Source organism: Tyto alba, unplaced genomic scaffold (assembly GCF_018691265.1).
Source record: "Tyto alba isolate M040663 unplaced genomic scaffold, T.alba_DEE_v4.0 Super-Scaffold_42, whole genome shotgun sequence".
NCBI lineage: Eukaryota > Metazoa > Chordata > Aves > Strigiformes > Tytonidae > Tyto > Tyto alba.
Window position 1 is genome coordinate 19,606,131 of NW_024881318.1, and position 20,860 is coordinate 19,626,990.

The following is a 20,860-nucleotide window of genomic DNA, read 5'->3' on the forward strand; positions in this document are numbered from 1 at the left end:
TAAAAGGCAGCGCTTTGCGTGTCCTGTGCGCCGGAGACTGTGAGAGGGTCTTGTTTCTCCCCAGGGCGCTGTGTAGGCAAACTGCAGGGGTGGGAGAGGGTCGGTAGGGCTCGGTGGGCTTTGCAGTGGTGCAGCCGGTGCCTCTGTCTTGTCGCGGTTGTCTCAGAAATCGGGTGAGGGGATGGGATTCACCCCACTTGCGGATGACACTTAGGTGGTGGTAATTTTTATCTGCAAACCACGTTTTAAGTGTGCTCAGGGTCTTAAAAGAGTGTTTAGAGCAAGGTTATAGTCGGTGCAAATGTCAGGTGCCTATCTTGATGGAGTTCAGAAAAACGATGGAGACTACTTGAAAGGTTTATTACTGAATAATTCCTATATTCAGTTGGGATTTGCAGTTAAGTCGTATTAATTTTATTTTGGTTATAAATACAGGTTTCACTGTTACATGAAGCAAAAATTAAACTAAATTCCAAAATCAGGTAATTACCTATGATATTTTTAAAAGAATAGTGAGCGAGTAGGGATGGCAGGGGGTTAAAGAGAGATTAAATAAAGGTATCAGTTTCATGACAGTCAAAAATACATTTTAAATATTTAATTTTCCCCCTAGCAAAATCAATATAGTTCATAACAGGTGTGGGAGGCTTATCAAAAATGCCTTTGGAAGACATAACACATATAATAATAATGTACACAAAAATAAAAGTGATGAGTTTTCCTGCTGGAAAAATACAACATTAATAATACAACATATTATTTTTAATTTACTGTTTTATTTCAGCAGTCGTTTTATTCCCAGTGGCACTGTTGCCTAAGGCTGCCAAATGTGGAGCACATCCTGTCTTCTGAGAAAACAAATGATGCCATGGAATAAGGAAACAAACAAAACAGCACACAACATGGCAGCTCCCTTAATTCCCATCCTTAGTCAAAATTTAGAGGGTAAAACACGGTTTTAAGAGCATGATGAAAAGAAATGGTGATTGACAAACAGATAAGATAGTGCCCATCATAAGGACTGGAAAGATCAGGGCTTGGCATTCATAGTGTACATTTAGATTATCAACCAATAGAATATTAAGATATGTCATTGTTTTACAAAATAGAGTATTTTAAACTCCATTTTAACAAATCTCTGCATCATAATAACTGTTAGAAGTCATTAAGATTGCTTAGTAAAAAAATCACTAACTTAGAAGCATTAGATCTTTAATGCTACATATATACATTAAAATTGTTGATTTAAAAAATGTTAAATAGCTTTAGCTAATGAATGAGTTTTACTGCCTCAGGAAACAATGGATACAAGAGAAAAAATAGTATTAAACACATGGAATCAATATCTTACTGCTTTGGTAAAGAAGTTACGTACACATAAAGACTTGTAAATATTGAATGACTGAGAAAATAATCAGTTACATAATTTTGGTTCCTGCTCAGTAGTTCTTCATTTACGTATCTATTTCAGCCTAACTTTACTTGTAAGTATTTCTGTCTGGAAACCCATTCAGTTTCTGTGTAGTGTGCACATTCTAACTTCTTCATCACTGTCATTGCAATTTTTAATTATTTGTAAAAAGACAGTTCATAAATTACCACATAGAAATGATAATTTTGTTTGGAATACATGGTTTATCTGGTATGGGAAATTTGTTCCACGGAGCCTGATGTTCAGAGACAGTTTCAATAATTTTAGAAGCATTCATGTTTTGTCTTCCAGATCCATCTTGCAAATGTATGTTGAAGATTCTGTAAGTAGAGTTTCTACTAAAAATAGGAATTGTGGTAATAATCTGGAGTTACATGGGTGCTTTTCAAAATACTGTCTGTTCATAAAGTAAGGTTTATGTGCTGCAATGTCTCATCGCTGATATTAAGGCAAATTTTTTTATAAAAATATAACTCAAAGCCTAAATAGTTAAGTATTAAAGCATCTACACAGGTAAAAGGTGTAGATCCTGCATTAATGTGTGTCTGGTAAAACCGTATTTACTTAAATAACATTTTTTTAAGTTAATAAAACTTAAAATTTCATCTGTTGCCTCTAAATTACACACAGTAAGAAACGAGTAATTGTTTCAATTGCTTGAATTTCCTACTCTTTAAAGTAAGGGCAGGAAGACCAATCTGTTTTAACAGCATATCTAAAGATAGATTGGTCATAAGTTTTAAAAGCATTCTATATGCAGATCACTAATATATTTAGGTAAAATTGCATCATTGTGTCTATGGAAGTGGACTCAGTTTTACTTTTTAATTGCAGAAAAAAATTCCAAACTCAGCTGTATTATCTAACAGTTTGATAGATTTTGCTTGGATTCTCTGACATTGATTGTGTTTCCTAGAAATGCAAGATCTTAGTTTGGTTTAAGTTTCGCTTCATATGCAAAAAATAGATTTAATTAAAAAACAAAAGTCTTTGCTGTGCTTACATTTGTGCATATGAAGTCTTCTGACATAGTATGAATGAGAAAGATATGAATTCATAGACCTATTTTTTATATATGCAGTGATCACTGGATTATATGGTCCAAAAATAAATGAATCACAGCTGTGAAGAAACTATGAAGAAGATCAATGTGGTGAACCTTGATAAACTTTTAGATAACTTCTCAGAGATAGAAAAGGTAAGTGAAGAAGTTAAATAATGTTGAAACTTCTAACTATAAGTATTTTGTGACTTTTTAATAAGCTTTTCAAGTGAAAATTTCTAAGTCGTATCATCTTATTAATATGCCTTGTAATACCAACTTTGTTTAGAAAGTGTTTGTATTGGATGTATCTCAGGATAATATGAGTGATTTCTGTGGGGTCTGAGAAGCCTTTGTTTCTGTGCTAGAATTTTAATGGTGCAGAGGCCAATTTTGGCTTCTCACAAAAAACACAGAAGTGTCCCTTTGTATCAGAAGCTACTATTGGAGATAACGGTATTACACAGCTTAGCTGGACTTTCTGTTCAGAAATTGTTGCTTGTTCTAGAAAAACATCACTGTCATAGCAGAAGCATCTGTTCTTATATTACATATGCATTGAGCTGTCTTTATTTTATGTATACATCTGTTCTTAAAAGATTGATCCACTGAGGAAAATCAGTACTACATTTCTTGTTAGACCCACATTGGCCAGATATCTGGTGATTTCCTGATCAGTAAATCCATACTAGAGATAATATAAAAGGGGGTCCTGAAAAAAATTTAGCATTTCTCGTGGAAAAAACATATACCAATTCTTGTTCATACCCATTACTTGTGGTGGTGCTAGCAAGGGCACTGACAGCCTCATATGCAAAGCAGTAGAAAGAACCTTGCTGAGGATTGATCCAGGCTGTGGACTATTCCAAAACTGAGAAGAAGCCAGTTTATAACTAGTGATGTAAGTCAGGATTCTCAGCTCTGCAAGGTAAACTCGCCATAGCACAGGCTCTCAAGTCTAGAATCGTCCTCTGACAGAATTTCCAGAATGGCAAATAATGCAGGTTTGTGACTGCAGGGTTGTGAAATTATTAAATTTTATACTAATTTAAAAGTCAAGATTTGAAACAGAAATCAAAGGATATTAATATAACTTTAGTCTTTTTATAATATTCTAGAAAATATCAGAAATTAATGAAACAAATAACTTACTGGTTCTTCAGCTGGAAAAATGTAACAGGTTATTAACATTAAGCCAATCAAGGGAGGAATCAGTAAAAGAAGGTAAGTTATTTTTTAATGGTTTATTCATATATTCAGGAAGTTCTGATATATATTTCCATTATTTTCAGTCATATAAAATATAAAAATATAATAGCAAGGATCTAAGATACTGTGTGAAAAACAGAAATGCTTAATCTTGGGTCATGTAATGGAATCCATCTCATTTGCATAAAACAGGTAAATTTAATCCACAGCCATATCTTAAGAACTGCATTAAAGTAACTGTTTTCCAGTTGATGTTAATGTCCATCCACTTTAAAAGATTTTTGAGTGCATGTAGTAGCTATGAAAGAAACTCTTTCCTTTTGTATTTTCTTCCATTTTTGACTCTTTGTCTTTTTAATTTTGATTGTGTTATTTCCTTTTCCAGGGAAACAGTGTGTTGTCAGGGAAAGAAAGAGAGGATCAGATGAGTTTAGTACATCTGACGGTGTTATTGTGCCCAAAGGTTTACCTTTCCCATCCATACAGTCCTCTTGAGCTTCTAGTGAACTGCCACAGTTTACAAAGCCATCATTTTTAAGCATATCAGTAGTCTTACTTAAAGTGCTAGTCTGGGATTTATGCTAATACATAAGCAACTCAGGTATTTGTGCAGAACAAGAGTCAACATTTGGGAAAAGTAAGGTCAGCACTATCGTACCTCAGCTGAGCTGTTCCATTGGTATCAGTATGACAAATGTTACATTTCATCTGGTCACCAGAAGTGTTTTGCCCAATGAGAAATGAGCCAAGTGCATTCTTGAATGCATATTTTGCTGCCTTCTGAAATGTCAAAGCTTGCCTGTAATTGGAGATGGCATGTCAGACTGGCGGGGCTGGTGCTCCAAGATAACATAAAAAATGATATTTCTTTCTTGCTTGTGTATTTGGTTTGTTTATGGACAATCTGATAGCCCTGTTCGGGGGGTGGAATATCTTTTCCCTGTGAGATGTTGATTGGCATATTGAAGTTTTAGTATTCCTCTTTTAATTTTGCTCACTTTAATTTTGTAAGGACCTTGGGTATTGGTATCTCATTGTTTTGTTCTGCCTAGGCATTTGTTTAACTTCTAGAAGACTGAAAAGCTGTCCAAAGTGATTATTCTTTTTATCTGTGTAAGATTTAAACTCAGGAGAGGTCAGATTAAACAATGCGACAGCCCATTTTGTGTTTATTATGTCACTGTCAAGATTTTGTCTCAGTGGCATTTCCAACTTGGTTATGTAGTGTAAGGAACCAGCATATAATCCTTCAAGGTTGAGTTCAATTAAGCTGATATCCCATAGGCTGTACTTGTGTTACTGTCAGCTTTATTGTGATCAGTTTTGGTCATATTTATTTTACTTTGTATAGCAGATGTTATTATGGTGCTAAATATTTATGAATGGTAATAATACTTTAATATTAAGAGGATTCAGACTGTTCAGTGGAACCTAATAATGAAATGGCATTTACTATTTTAGAGATGAGAATTATAAGCGTCTATATCATAATGAAAAAGATGCCGATTAAAAGAGGAATTACAGAGAAAACTACTAAATATTTTTTTATTATTATTCTAGAAGTATATCTTTTCAGATGGGTATTTGAAAAGAGAAGTAATATCTAGTATTTAGCATAGGTTTGTCGTTGCTTATTCTTCTGTAGTTTGTAGAGTTGCTGAAAGCTGCATCTTTTTGTAGAACTTTGGTCTCTGACAAGCCAACTTGCTAAAAGTTAAGAAACAGAGTAGGAATAAATTTACTTTCATGATGGAGTGAGATTGCCAGGTGGTTTCTCTTAGATCTTTGCTGTGATTTAAATAATTTAGTATAATCAGAAATTAACAGTAAAAACTATTGACTAAGTGAGTGAAGTTTGCTAATGATGCTAATCTATTCAAGATCTCATGATACAGAATGACAAGTGATAAAGAGGGGAGATGAAAAACAGTAGCAGTGCATATGGGACACGTTTTATACAAACAGTGGTTGGCCCTAGTGTTGCTACCTGGACTGGGAGCCCAGGCAGTCGTAAAGGTTCTGTGATCCCCTACAGTTAAATTAAGGTGAGAAGACACCAAATGACTAGTACAGATGTTTTACTTGCGGTAGAAACGACTTAAACTTGTATAAGGATAGTAAGCAATGTGATCTCTTATTGATAAAACTATAAGAAAAAAAAAAAGGCAAGAAAAGAAAAGGGAAGGAGAGGAAGAGAGAGGAAAAAAAAGAATCCAGTTTACCACCCAGGCTCCAATGTTGTCTCAGGTCTGGTTATCTTGGGTGGTGGGTGCACACACAGCAAAGTTTTCTGTAGCCTTTTAAATTCATCTTACCAGGGGATTAACATACTAGACAAAGAGAGGTGGGTATTCCAGGAACTCATTTCCATGACAGAGAAGGTGGTATTTGTTGTTCCCTCCTACCACCTTTACTTCTTCCTCAATTTTTTTTCTTCCTGGGTAATTGTCCAGCCTCTAGCTTATCAGTCTTTCTTGAGGTTTATCTAAGGAATTTGGCATTACAGCAGCAAGGAAGTGGAACTTTGATACAAAACCTTTCAAAATACACCCACGTTTCAAAATGGGCATTCCAGAGCTAGAAAAGATAACAGAGAAGGTGGCAAGGTTTGGTATTGTCAGGGAGGAGCAAGAGACATGGAGTCAGGAACCAATCATGTAACAAGACCCACATAGTTAAGGGCAACACCAGCTGAGACTCACCATACCCATGCAGGGCTGGCCCAGTGAGGGCTGCCAGGGTCAGCCAAAAATCCAGATTACCAAACAAGTATGTAGTGATGGAACAGGTCCAAGGTCAAGACAGGACATTGAGTCAGGGTTAGGTTCAGAAATGGTAACAAGGGCCATACATAGTCTAGTGATAACTAGCACGTTCCTAGTGACAAGGCAGGTCTGAAATCAGTCCAGGAAGTCACTCCCAAGGTCATGACCAGGTTCTAGGTCTAGATGGTATGTGGCTGCAACACAGCTGCAGCTAGGTCAGGGTAGGCCAAGGGCAAAAGCCTCAGCTTGAAAGGACCTCCCAAGGGAAGGAGGAGCAGTCATTTCTGAGTCTTCTTCCAGCTTTCTTCAAACAGCTTTTTTCAAGGTCACCAGGTGTACTCTTTCTAAGTTGGCCTTGATCTCAGCCAAACACCCAGGGGGTGGGTGGGGCCCTCACAGGTTTTGTCACAATTTTGGAACATCTGAAGAAAGACTTGACTGGAAACTTCTCAACCTAAAGAGAAAGATCAGAGCTGATATGGCTTATAGCTGTAAAAATATGAATGGCATAGAGAAAGAGACTAGGGAACAAATATTCACTGTTTAATGTCATAAGAGAACTAGATGGAAATCAAACTTGTTGATTGATTTAAAGAAAACAAATGGAGGAACTTTTCCATACATTGCAAAATAAAGTAGTTAAATCGGTTCCACAGAATCTTATGGATAACAGAAGTATAAATTAGTCCAAAAAGATTAGGAAATGATGTAACAAAACTCAACAAATTTGTTAAACACAAAGACAGTATCTGTCACTCAGGTCTCCCTTATTTTTGTGTTTTGGAAGCTGAGAGAATACATTAAGGGTAGTGTTTGCTCAGCATTTCCTGAAGCATCATCTGGGTATTGTGAATTGGAATGGTCAATAGAACTTCAGTCTGACTCATTACAGCCATTTGTTTTTCTAATAAGCACAAAAGAACATGCAGGACAGTCATTCAGAAACAAATCAAGAGGCTTCATTATCGACAAAAACAGAGAGAAGGGGGTTTATGCAAAATAGATTTGAAAAGGGAAAAGGAAAAGGTGGATAATAAGAACTTTCTTCCATAAAATCTATGGGATAAAAGACAGCAGAGAAAGTGAAAGAGACAACTCAGGAAATCAGAGCAGCTGGGATGACTGCAACAGGGACTGTGGAAGTAGAATGGACCGAAAACAGACGAAAGTCAGAAGAGAGATTTGAGCTTTGTAAATAGCACTGCCTCACTTCGATGAGATAAGAGTGAAATGATCTGAGGAGATAGTTATGCTGATATAACTGAAGAGAATGACCACTGGGGCTGTTTTGAAACACATGATGAAAAAAAAAAAATGTAAATGGCAGAAGTCCAAGTAAAAATACCCGAGCAATCAGCATGAATTATGAACTAAAGTTTCAGCAACAGGGATAGTCAGGAAAAAACAAATCTCAATAATGTTGAAGTCACAGTAGTTGTACAAATCAGTATAGATATGGATAGGAGGCAGAATTGTTGGAAAACAAGGATTCTGGTCATTTAGAGAGATTGCAGAGGTGTTAGTAGCGGTAACCAAAAAAGTGAAAAGCAGAAACTTGGAACAGCTTGGGACATCTAAGAGGTGGTTCTGAAAGCTACTTGATGATAAGGAAGTAAAAGGTAAATGAGAGATGCCAAAGAGATAGAATGTATTTAGAAATTAAGAGAGTTATCATGGCTGTTCTATTAGACTAACACGCTTACCAATAAGGTAAACACCTTGCGTATCATGGCATGAAGTGCTTATAAGTCCATATTTTTGAACTGTATTCATTAATGGTGATCAGAAAGCAGAGTTTCACAAAACATTTTGGGCAGCAAATTGCCATAATCTGCAGTGGGTGCTGTCAGAGGAACCTTCAGGTAAACAGTTACCATATTACTGGAGATCAGCAGTGACTGTAACATTAAAAGTATTTCAAAAGTACATATGGTTGATTTAGTGATTAAATTACAGTAAGTGTATAATGTTTCTAAAGCAGTTTGCTTTTTCTTTTTGAAATGGATAGAAATTGTCTTTGTGCCTTTATCAAACTCAACTGTAACATTGACCCTTCAGAAGGGGTAATAGCATACTATGTAGTCAGAATCAGAGCACTGAAAGTGTTGTGTCAAATAGTTTAATTTTTTGTAAACACTTTTGGAAGTCAGAGCACTGTGGGATTTAAAAAACCCTCTTTATTAGTGATGGGGTTATAGAGGGATCCTGTGCAGAACTGGAGAGGTTGCAAGCGACCAAATGTATCATTCATACTTCCATTCTTACTCTGGCAACAGTTATCATAACAGACTCTTAATCGTGGGAATGGCTTTTTTACAGTGATATTGCCAAATGTGGCTTGGAAAAAAAGATTTCTCCTAGCCCTACATCCCAAGCTGTTTCCCAGAACCCAGCTGAGCTACATTTCCTGAAAGTATCATGTGAAGAGTTGGTCCAAAGGCAACTGAAATTGCTGGATTTGGACAGCTGCATCAATTTCTTGATGAATAGTGTCAACACACAGTCTTAATCTATGTACATTCTCAAGTTGAAGTGCATTCTCAAGTTCATCCTGTTACAAACTTAACACAAAAGCAAATTAATTTATATGACAGGTAAACAACTCAGGTTTAGAATGTAGGGTTATCAGTAGACCACAAAGCAGTTCACAGAACAGCTAAGGAAAAACACACAAGTGACCACATGCTGGTGAATGGTTCACATATGATTCCAAATAAACATGCTGCTTACAGCAGAGAAGCAGGGAGAAAGCACGCTATGGAAGGAAACGCCGTTGTTCCGCCTACCCTGAAGGGTTTGTGGCTACTAGTTGTGGTGGGGTGGAGGAAGCTGAATTTTATGCTGGCTGAAGGACTCTTTGTTAGTATGAAAAACAGAAATAGGAATAGCATTTTGTGCCCCAGGGAATCCAACAAGTGAGAACTGAGGGCTCCTTGATTGCCAGAACTCTCTCTCTAGAACTGCTTAAGGTAAAAGAAGACTGGGAATTCTGAAGGAAATGCAAAAGAAATAAGAAAACTTCTAAAACTCAGTGTAGAGAGGAAAGTGAAACACTTGAACCAAAGAAAAGGTGGGAAAAGATGAGCAACTGGGCAAGTGTGTGCATGTCCTGAAAGGTCATAAGTGAACTTTGTTTTGTCTTGATGTGTTTTGCTAAACAAAGGTGAGATTAAGGACCACAGTTTTTGTTTAGTGTAAATCACTGCAGATCCATTTAAGACAGATGCAAGTCTGGCATTCTTGTTTTCTGCTCATAAACCTTTTCTGTGGTGACTGAATGGACTCTGGTGGTGCAGGCTACAATCCTGAACTAAAATCTACTGTAGTTTTTAAAAAGAAAGCAATCACGTTATTGTATATGGAAGACTTAAGGTGGCTGTATTTAACATTGTCAGAATTGCATATTTGTTGACTTAGTGTTTCAAAGGTAATAAAGGAAAAAGTGGTAGATGTAATTGTCCTATAAAAGAAACCAATAGCTTCAATTATAAATGCAGATGGAAGAAACTGCATTAAGTTATAGATATTAAACATGGGAAAAGAGCAGTTAGGCTGTTCAATCTTGCTGCATATAGGCAGTATTCTTTACAGGGAAGGAACCACACAGGGTCTATTGCAGGTAGTATGCCAGTGATCCACAAAGCTGCAACCATTTAGCAAAATTTTGCTTTTTTCTTCCTTAATGTAGGCAACAAAAACTTGTGGTTTCCTGGTATTTTTTTTTTCCAGTCATGACTGTAAGTACATAAGGGATTTGCCAAGATACATCCTCTAAAGATAAGAAAGATAAGCAGGTATTCTTGGGACTGGACAAAAGAGTGGCTTGCACTTAAATAGCTGTGTTTCATTGTAAGATTGGCTGCTGTCCTATTGTTTGATCAGGTGCATAGATGCCTTTCCAATTTGTGCATGAGTTTCAAGCATTTGGGTTTATTTCCATACAGTTTCAAATGGGAGAAATTTTCTAGGAGAACTAGTTGCTACAAATGGACATATTAACCTAGTGCTTCCGACTTTGAATAGGATTTCTCCACAAGTGCTTCTGATGCAGTACAGGAACTGGGGGCCTGCAATGTTTCTGTGCTGTTCGTGCTCCCTCTACTGTTTTCTTGAAAGTGTGAACCGGGAGAATACAGCTGGCTAACATACTCAGCTGCACGAAAAGCTGATTTGATGGAAGAATAGACTACAGGTCAAAAAGACTGAGTGGAAAACTAATCTCTGAGCTGGGATCTTAATTCATCTTCCCGACTCCATTATTTGTAATGTAGTCTTTAATAATATGATCTACAATTTTCAACAGAGCTTTGGTTTTACGAGTCACTGTTATTTAGCATATTTTATCTGTTCTGGAAATTAAAAGTCACTTAAGAAATGCAGTGGTGCTCTGGAAATAGAAAGAAAGGTTGTAAGAGTAAGCAACCTCAGTTTTACTGTCCCATCTTCCCATCATTAAATGTTTTGTAATTTTACTGATAAGATTACAAGAAGCATAAGTAATAAAAATAGTATTTAATGAAAACCAAATGTTGTATTACAGGCAGTCCATATGATGTTCATATATTAAAAATACCGATTAAAAGAAAATTATGAAATACAAGTACGTGAGCTGATAAGTTGCATGTATATACATATACACATAATTATTTTGTTTAAAATGAGATAATGGGGATATAGTAGCATATTTTGAATCTCCAAGGTTATGTTGAGCCACAAGACAAATGTTAATATGCACTAAAAATGGCGTGAGAAACTGCAGTGAGGGATAGTGTTGGTCTTGTTAAAAAGAATCTTGGCAAAAGTGCGGTCAGGAAATTAAGCCTGAGTTTCATTAATTACATCAAATTACTGGAATGCTGATATGGAAAACTTCCATTATTGCCTAGAAAACAATAACATCCTTGTTATCTGGCTAGAAATAAGAATGTCAGTTTTATGAAATTGTTTGTATTGCTTGATGAAATTGGTTTTAATATATTGTCAAACCCAAAGCTAAAATTAAGCAATAACCATGTAATAACAATCTGAGTTATTTCTATAGTCAGTAAGAAGACTTAGGTTAATATTTGATCAATATTATTATAAAATATTTGAAAAAACATAAAATTAAAAAATTAAATGGTGAATAAATTATTCAAAAATACTGGATTTTTCATTTCTTTTAGAATGTAATACTCTACAGAATGTGATAAAGGGTCTAACTCAAACCATTGAAAACCAGTATAATGTGAAAGGTAAAAACAAAAATGTTCTTGTATATACTGTACCGTAATTTAGAATGAGCAAGCATTTAATTTTTTTGTTTATATTTACTGGTTTGTTTTTTTTTTTCAGAAAGAGAAACTCAATGCCAGCCAAACAGAAAGAAAAAAAATTATCTAAAATCAATTTTATGCAGATTTTGGTGGTCTATATGCTTAATGAATGTCTATTGCTATTACATTACTTACATTCCACATGTAAAAGAAGTCCTGCCTCAGTGAGGTTTTTTCATCAATACTTAGACTTTAAGATTATTTCAACATAGCACAGGCAATTCTACAAAAAGTGAGAAAGTATCATTCAGCTGTTGGACTGTAGTCTATTAAAGCATTTATGGATAGTTCTTAATCCTCAGTGCAACGTTATTAAAATTTAACTGTTATCCATAAATACTTGACAGTTACTCATTGCTATTTTAAAATAAAGTATGTAAATATTTGCTATATCCTTATACCATAGTTTAGCTGTACACCATGGAGTTAATTTTATATCTACTGTGTTTTCAAGGCATATATGCATAAATATTAATAAACATCTAAAAATGGAAAGTATAGGGCTGCTTTTAATACTCAAAGTGATTTTTAATAATCAAAAAAAAGCATTATCTTCTTTTTCTAAATTCTGGTTTTGAGATACTACTTTCTAGCTTTTGGGTAATATGTACTTAAAAAGTTGCATCTTCTGATTCAAAACTGTTGTAGCCATTATAAAATTTCTGACCCAAGGAACTTTGCATCTAGATTTTCTTGAATGCACTAGTTAACAAAAGGCTAAAGACAGTTCAAAGTGGTAATACTAGGCAAATATTACAATTAAACTGTAAATTTTCTTGTTAAAAGAATGGAGACTGAGATTATGTAGCTTTGTAAATTATGATTATCATGTCTACAGAAAATTTTCTCCAAGTTCAGACAACTCAAAAAATTGAAGTAATTTCCTTATTCTGCTTTCATGCTAATAACACTGTCAAAATGTACTTTTTACTATATCAAACAGTTTTTTATTTATACAGACGAAAATGATAGACTGAAGGGTATAATTCACATCTTGGAAGAGAAATTAAAGGCTCGTGAACAGGTACATCACAGATGATCATTCTTTAGGTAGAGGAATAATATTTTATCTCCATTGTAGCAGTTCATATATCTTCATATTCTTGGGTTTGCTACTGATACCGTTTAGCATGTGTAAAAAGAGTTGTTCTCATAACAGTATCAATATGAGAATGTGTCAGAGGGACTGAGTGGTCAAAACTACTAAGTGCTGAGAACTCCAGGTCAATCCAAGATGCTTTTTTTTTTTTTTTAGCTGTATTTAGCTTTAAGTTCAGCTTTACATTCTAAAATCTAATCCCCTTGCAATAAAATATATTTTTGTGTGGAAATAAGGCTTTGATTCTCATGAAGCCTGCTGTACTGCCAGAGAATCAAGAACTGTCTGAATTTTGTCTATAGTTTCTTTGGGAGTAAATGCTACAAAGATGGTATGTCTCTACTTTTTACCTATGCCACTCATTTTGGGAAAGGAGGTAACAGCAGCAGGGCTAGTCACAAATCGTGTTAGTTCTCCGTGCTATGATTGCAGATCTGTTACCTGTATAGGATTAGGAATCTCACTGCTGATTTTCTTTGCCTGTGTTTGTATTAACCATGAGTTAAAATTAAATGATTATACCAATAGAGCTGTTATCTTGACAGTTTGAGAATAAAACAAGTAATGCCTTCTGAAACACATGAGAAAACTATGACTCTATATACATGTATGAGCATGGTGGAACATCCTAGTGTTGCTCTGAAGACACTTACTTGAGTAGATCTATATGTATTACCATGAAATACATATAAATATATTGTATATATTACCACCAGTCAGTAAGTAAGTGCCTTTGTGAGAGCCTCTGAGCATTGCTCTGGTGAGTGGCTACCTACCTTGTCAGAAGGCTCTGAGAAGAGCTTTGGAGTAAGCAACTCTGCACTGGCAATTACAGCCAATTCCTTGGTAATTCTGGAGCAGTTGTTGGAGCAAATTTAGAATAGGTGTGCTCAAACTATTCACTTGAGTATCAGTGCCACCACCATCACTACTGTTGATGTCACTGACATTTCTACTGCTGCCAGTAGGAAGTTGTAGAATCCTTAGTATAAGCAATATTAACAAAATTCATACTTTAAATACAATTTTTGTTATACACTCTTACAATCAAAAATCTGCAAAAGTAAAACTAGTCATTTAGCTACCTGCAGCATTGTACCAGATCCTGGACTGGGGAAAGGAGTATTACCTCTCCATTTGCCTGTTCTCCTAATAGCTACAATTTCTAATTTTATATTAGCTGATAGCTATAATACAATGAAATGTGCTACCTTTTTCATCTGTGAACTTCAGCCAGATTGCATAAGAAGTAATTGAGCATTTTGAATTTACCAGATCAAGAATAAAACGTACTGAATTATAGAGCACTGCCCATTTTAAAATTAATGTTGTGCTTTGCAGAAGGCTAAGAGCAAAGAAACCTCAAGATTTTTATGAAGCTTTTTACATTTGCAGGAATATAAAAATCAGATTGAGAAACTTGTGGTAGAAATTAAAAACAAAGAGGAAGACCACAAATTAGAAATAACACAGTTGAATTGCGATATAAGAAAAAAATGTAAGTTCTCTTAAGACTAAATGCTACAGCAGTGGCTAAAGCATGTTATAACCTGTAGGAGCTATACTTCATCTAGGATAAGAACAAATACAAGTTCTCAGTGGAAATTTATGAAAGCTAGAAGTGGACAGTGCTTAATTGAATTTTATCTTTGCTCAAGAGAGTAGACAGTGGAAATGAGACAATAGTACAGCAACACAAGAGGAGCAGAAATTCCTGGACAGGTAGAACAGACACTGGGAACTTGGACCTAAAAATCTGAAAGAATTAAATTCTGAGTTAAGTGTTGACTGGAAAATTGCTTTGAACTATAATCTAGACTGATGTTAAAGTGTCCGGCTATGCTCAGGAGAGTAGGACATTATTTTCACAAATAAATAACACAATGAGAAAAAAAAAAAAAAATCAGTATTATTTTTTGTCCATTACTGGCATAGCCTTGAAGAGTAGGATTTTCTGGTCATCCATGTAGCTGAAAAAAAATACAAACTTTCTGTAAAGTGTTAAGCTTCTTTAAAGCAATTCCATTTTACCGGATTAGGACAGGGTGGTTTTCACATAGTTTAAAAGTATGGGTTTTGCTTGAATTAAATTGTTTTCTTGTGGAATATTGACCTGCTGTTCAAGAAAGTTTTAATATTTGGGAAATTGTTATTTTTCCATCTAAACATCTTCTGTAATCATCGTATTTGGTATTACTATGTTACTAGTTGAAGTAAAAGAAGTGGAGTATAGAGAACAGAGTGAGAAAAAAGAACTGGAAATATTAGAGCTAACTAGACAGCTGAAAATTCAAAATGAAGAGAAGCAGAACGAAATAATTAAGCTGCAGATAGAGGTATGCACTACAAAGCTGAGGTAAAGGTCAGTTGGGCACTGGGTAAACTTAGAAGAGACTGTGTAGTGAAAAATGTTAATTAGTACTTAACAAAGTAGTATGATGGAATGTAGGAAACTTTAAAAATTACGGTCTTTACAAATAACAGTGGCATGTGCTCCCTCCCATAATGGTATCAGAGTCACTTCTGCTCAGGAATCGAGTTCTAGCTTCTGTATAGGGAGGCTGAAGTTTGCTGTGTTCTTGTTTTAAATTAAATTATTTTGAAACTTTTGCTAGTTTTTGAGCTAAAAATAATAATAAAACATAATGGTTTCTGCTTGTTTTTAATTTTTTTAATTTCTGAATGCTGGGAAGATATATTTTTTTATAAACTTTGAAGAGTTTAATGTCTACTAATCCTATGGAGATTTGAGTTACAGAATTCAACATGTATTCCATGGCTCAGGTTTTAAGCCACTTTCTTTACAGAAACAATTAAGGAAATATTTCAAATCTTTCACATATCAAAATATAAATAAGGTATTAAAGTGTTCGGGCTGAGTTACCTTTGTAATGTAAGGGAAGGGTAATGATTTTAGAGTTTTTTATCTTCCTCTGCATTTTCTCCTGCTGCAGATACAGAGCTGTGGAGCCTTCAGATTTTTTTTTAGTAGTCATCTTGCTTGCCTAAATGTGTTTTGTTTATCATATTTGTAGTACTTTTTTTGTGATATTTTGAGGCTTTTTTTTAAAGAAACATAACTTGTAATTGCATTCTTTTTAAAATAAACTTAAGTAGCTTCATTGTCCTAGGACTAAATCGTAGATAAGCTTGCAATTACTACTTTCGGGTACAAAATCCAATTTAAAAACAAACAAAAAAAGTGAAAATTTTACTTGTATTATTTAACATACTTTTTTTTTCCTGGTGGTTCTTAATGTTCCTTTTCTGATTCCAGTTCAATGCTAAATTAGCAAGAGTTCAGAATAAAACAACAAAATCATTTTCAGAAGCTTCTGTTTTTCCACAGAGTATCTACAGAAGGGTAGGTGCTTTAATAGCCTGCAGCCTGCAGATACTAAATACTGTTCCAGCCTGTCTGATGCAGCCGTTCCCTGGGGCTTTACTCTGTCCTGCAGCAAAACCTTGGGGAGGGCCAGGGTGGGAGCAGGTTCCATGCTTACAGGTCCATCTTACTACTCCCCCACCCATCCCTCCCGCCTCTAGACAAGTAATTTCATGCCTCTCCACACTGATGTTGAAACAGGTCGGGGTTCAACAACCAAAGCCCACACACACCGTGGTTTTAGTACAGAATTGTTAACCTGGGAACTTGAGAACTGACATAAACAGCTGTGATATAAATTATATATGTGCATTATTGTTGTAGGCTTGAGACTGGGGGATATCACAAAAATACAATTCTGGGGAAGTCATCTCTGTAATCTTCTGATACAAAATACTGAGAAAAAAACATTAAAATATTTCTCATTAGTAATATTGTATGGTTACATAATTCTATGTGATGTTTAACAATGAAGCCTTTGCTTGCATTTTTACAGAAGCTGCAGCATCTCCAGGAGGAGAAAAACAAGGAAATTGAAATTCTCCGAAATACCATAAGACACTTAGAGCAACGTCTTACTAAAGGCCAAGACCTGCACTTCAAACAGAGGCGATTTTGAGTAAATGACATGATGTATATCATTACAACATACAATGAGAAATGGAAACAGTGTATTTCAAACTGTGCACCTGAAAGTAAAAACAAGATATGATGAAATATGCAATATTTTTTATTGAAAACACCCTCGTCAAATAATCCAGAGGCATGCGTTCTGTATATATCCAAGGCTACTTTCTTGCTAATTAACATTCACAATAAAAAGACTCAGGTTTCACAGGAGTAATAATTTCCCTATTAAACCATCATTAATTATCGTGTACACTTTCAAAGCAGTTTTCCTTTCTTGAATATTCTTTTCTTCATCCAGGAATCCTTCAAACAACTGTAATTTTACTTCAACTCAGTTAATCAAAAGTTATGAAAGCTAAGCCACACACAGAGAAGTTATACATGTTTAAGTGGTATATTACCTGGCTAATCGTTACAGATTTATCAAATTCAGCACTGTTATAAACAACAATAAACATTAAACCCAGATTAAATTTGTTCTGTCCCTCCCTCTTTTTGATTCTGATACTGATTCTACATGAAGAGTTGTTAACTTCAGGCACAATTTTATTGACTTAGTGGGATTTTACAAGCTGTAATAGTATGTATTAATGGACCCTGATACCGTATCTAAGCCACAAAAGCTAAACATACAAATCTGTTGCTTTAAAATAATTCAATTACTGCTTGTATGTTACATTTGAGATAAAAGGTTATTTTGGCACATTGCTTAGGAATAAGCTTTTCTTGTACATAATTTGTATCTCTAGGTTAGGGAAAAAAAAAAAAAAACAACAAAAAAAAAAAAAAAAAAACAACCACAAACCAACCAAACAAAAACCAAACAGCTTTTGAATACAGTCTACCTTCTTAATAAAAAATGATTAAAATATCTCTTTTGGTTATCTTCTATTCTTGATTGCAAAACATCAGACAGGAGCCCCTAGGTCATAGTTTATGCTCCTGTCCTCACAAATGCAAGAAGAATGTTAGAAGAGAAACAAGAAAGGCAAGTTAATCAAAAATGCAGACACCTTCCAAGTGCAACTGAAAAACAAACTACAGATCAATGAAATTCCTTTAAATAACAAAGCTTTTCACTGATGGAATTTGACAGGTATTGCGTAATTCTGAGAGCACTGCTCTAAAAGTCTAGTCTGTGATATTTTAACTCTACACACCTGTCAGTATAATTTTGAATTGGGGGCAATAAAAACAAATCTGTTAATTTTGCCACTCTCGCAACTATACAAATTCAGGTAGTGGGACTCCCTTGCATTTTTAAGGTGCTTAGTTTGTTTTTCAGGCTCAGTTTCTTGCCTTTTCCTGTCACTGTCAGGTGTCGCTCGTTTCACTTGCTCCTGCTGCTGGTGACTGTCAGGCAGCGGTGAGCAGACGTCACTGTCAAGATTCAGTGATGTCCTCTGCTGACAGCTGGCCACGTCACCTGCAAGAATTTGGAAGTGCTCCACGACACTGTCAAGTGACAGAATTTCCTAGCTCTTCAAACAAAAGGTGTCGACAATGACAGCATCAGTTACTATAAGCTGAGTCTGTTGCTGTCTGCCAATTTCAAGTTAGCTGGTTTTTACAGCTGGTTTTCCCCTTTTTTCATAGCTTTTTATCTTGTGTAATTTCCACAATTTCTCCTGGAGGAACAGTGTCTACCTGTTCATGACTACCTGTCTGCCCATGTCTGTTATGGTCAAAAACTCTATGACGCCGACCGCCGTGAAGATGATGTCTTTGAGTTTCAGAAGGAGCCTGATGGTTCTCGTTTTTGGAGTGACGACTGCCCTCACGACGGTGGTGGTGTTGCCCATGTCTGTGCAGGCTGTGGTGATGTGAGTGTTGACCAGTTGGTATGGGTTGCATCTCTGCCAGCTTTTCATCTGCTCTTTTAGTGATGTTTTCACATACACCATCAGTATCGGGTTTCTGCAAAACAGAAGCTTTCATTAAATACAGTACCTTATATTTAATTAAACTAGTTGTAAAATATGAATCAACATTTTTGCAGAACCTGAAACCCAATTTTAAATTATTTGTGCTGTTTTGCTGAAGGAAGATATTAATGTATCAGAAAGAACTCTGTTTTACAACACCACTGATAACTAGACAGGGCTGTTAATGTAAACTTTTAGGAATTATAATCCAAGTAACTGTTAATAGAAAGTATTCTTTCTCTAGGATCCCACATCTGACCTGCCTGAGGCCTACATTTAGCTTGAAAACTTCATTATGGGATCAAAAATTATTCTTCTCACTGAACTTTCATGACAATTCATGTATATTTCTTGATAATCCTTGATGTAGTTCTTACCTTTAGTTATATATAAAACAAAGCTATCCTTTTATAACGGTAACAATAATTTGTTGTCATTTTTTAAAATTAACTATTGCATACCATGTTTAAATGTAAACTAAAAGGAATAGTGCTTGGATTTGATTCCCAGGTTTTAAAAAAAACTACTATTTTTTCCAAGTACCTGCCCTTAAAAACTAGCACGGTTAATTGCTCACTAGCTGTACATAACTCCAGAAACAGAACTAGCATCCCAGAATGCATTTAGATTTCTGAAAAATTATTTGCATTTCTATTAAGGGCAGGAAGTCAGATAATCAGTCTTTTATAAATTAGAGGTAATTCACTTTGAAAAATGTTTAAAAGCTCTCTGTCAAGACACGTGAAATGTGTAAATTCTGTATCATGTCTTTTTGGATTAATTGCACTGAAATATTTTAAGTACCAGTCAAATCCAGTTTCCTTTCCTAGTATGTATAGAATGAAACAATACCGTGTAAGAGCAGTTTCCACACTTGTTTTCACAGTATGCAATCTTAATAGATTCTTCTACGTATTGGAAAGACAGGAAGGAATAGGGCAGACCCAGATGATACACTAGACGGCCACATCTGAGGAGAGAAAGAACTCTGTGGTTACGTACACCTAAAATTAGATACCTCTTCTTATCATACCTTTTTTTATTCACATCAATCCACCCACACTGGACAGTCCCATGGAGAGTGTTTCTGTCCAAGGAATTCACGGGCAAAACCAGTATCTGCCTTACAGAAGTTTCCTCACTCAACTGCATCATTCAGCCGCGTAAAGCGTGACTTCTGGCTGACACAACAACTACTGGCACAAACCTCTCGTTTAGTGGCATTTAGACTAGCAAAGGCACACTCATTACAGACCTATCTTGCTAATGAGGAGGGCTACTTGCAAACATTCTTGTTGTGTCCTTACAAAGAATGGTGTTATGCAACATAACATGTATTTTGAATGTGCACTGCGGTGCATCTGTGTTAGTGATTTAGAGCGTGTGAGGGGATTTTTCTGGCACCTGTTTGCACCATGTCTGTAGCTGAGTGTTCTGGTATGCACTTGATGACACAACCGATACATTCAAAGAGCAGGAGTAAATGCAGAACTTGTACATGAGGGCACCTGGTTAAGTACCCCACCCGCAATGTCAACACACAGTCCTCCAGCCTCAGCTCCCTACCCATCTGCAGTGCACACCCAGGACCAGCCAGGGGCAAAGGCATCACTGCCAGTAAAGGCACAGCACGGATGCACAGTCCTAGAACCGTCATGGATCACGGCCACACTGGTGCCAAACCAATTCACCGTGCCAGTGTATCCTACGTGTTGACAGCACATAGCTGTTGGAGCATTTCAAATACTGTGAGCTCTGGGGTCTCTCCATGGACTACATACAGCCTCGTCCTGTTTGGCTGCCACGTGACAGTAACCTTCCGCTGTCAGGCCTACTTGCTGCTGTAACATGCAACCACTTTCTAAAGATCATTCCGGTTCTAGTTTCATCCCACAAGCCTAATTTAGCTAATTTGTTCAACTTCATCATATTACCAAAAAAAAAAAAGCTAAGTAACTTTCTAATTCTTTATCAAACTTAATTATGCCTCAGTATGATGTAAGAATGTTTGTTACAGTAGCATAATCGTAATTAGGACGGGCAGGTTAGAAGTACAGG

The 20,860-nt window shown here is 35.8% G+C and overlaps 2 protein-coding genes across 6 annotated transcripts in view; one reads left to right on the plus strand and one right to left on the minus strand.

Moving 5' to 3' along the window:
* Positions 1-17,748, plus strand: CCDC152 (coiled-coil domain containing 152). 3 transcript variants are annotated; one of them, XM_032992941.2, is made up of 9 exons: positions 1-72; positions 2,514-2,630; positions 3,593-3,698; positions 11,614-11,682; positions 12,723-12,787; positions 14,258-14,360; positions 15,071-15,198; positions 16,140-16,226; positions 16,744-17,748. In XM_032992941.2, the coding sequence occupies exons 2-9, from the start codon at positions 2,544-2,546 to the stop codon at positions 16,864-16,866; spliced, it is 768 nt and encodes a 255-aa protein (XP_032848832.1). In that variant the 5' UTR covers positions 1-72; positions 2,514-2,543; the 3' UTR covers positions 16,867-17,748. The 3 variants fall into 3 exon arrangements, with proteins under 3 accessions (XP_032848832.1, XP_032848824.1, XP_032848814.1); XM_032992933.1 differs by lacking the exons at positions 11,614-11,682; positions 14,258-14,360; positions 15,071-15,198; positions 16,744-17,748 and having other exon boundaries at positions 16,140-16,663; XM_032992923.1 differs by lacking the exons at positions 11,614-11,682; positions 12,723-12,787; positions 14,258-14,360; positions 16,744-17,748 and having other exon boundaries at positions 16,140-16,663.
* SELENOP (selenoprotein P) overlaps positions 16,957-20,860 on the minus strand; it is a 20,017-nt gene continuing 16,113 nt past the window's right edge. For all 3 annotated transcript variants that reach the window (XM_032992902.2, XM_032992897.2, XM_032992911.2), the window contains exons 4-5: positions 19,655-19,772; positions 16,957-18,794 (exon numbers count right to left, since the gene is read on the minus strand). In XM_032992902.2, the coding sequence (XP_032848793.1) occupies positions 18,147-18,794; positions 19,655-19,772 (766 nt within the window). In that variant the 3' untranslated portion in view covers positions 16,957-18,146. The remainder of the gene's footprint in view (positions 18,795-19,654; positions 19,773-20,860) is intronic.

Coding starts and splice junctions, on each gene's coding strand:
- CCDC152 (XM_032992941.2), top strand. CDS start 2,544: ATGAATCACAGCTGTGAAGAAACTATGAAGAAGATCAATGTGGTGAAC. Junction 11,683..12,722: donor AAACCAGTATAATGTGAAAG/GTAAAAACAAAA, acceptor TTATTTATACAG/ACGAAAATGATAGACTGAAG. Junction 15,199..16,139: donor TAATTAAGCTGCAGATAGAG/GTATGCACTACA, acceptor TTCTGATTCCAG/TTCAATGCTAAATTAGCAAG.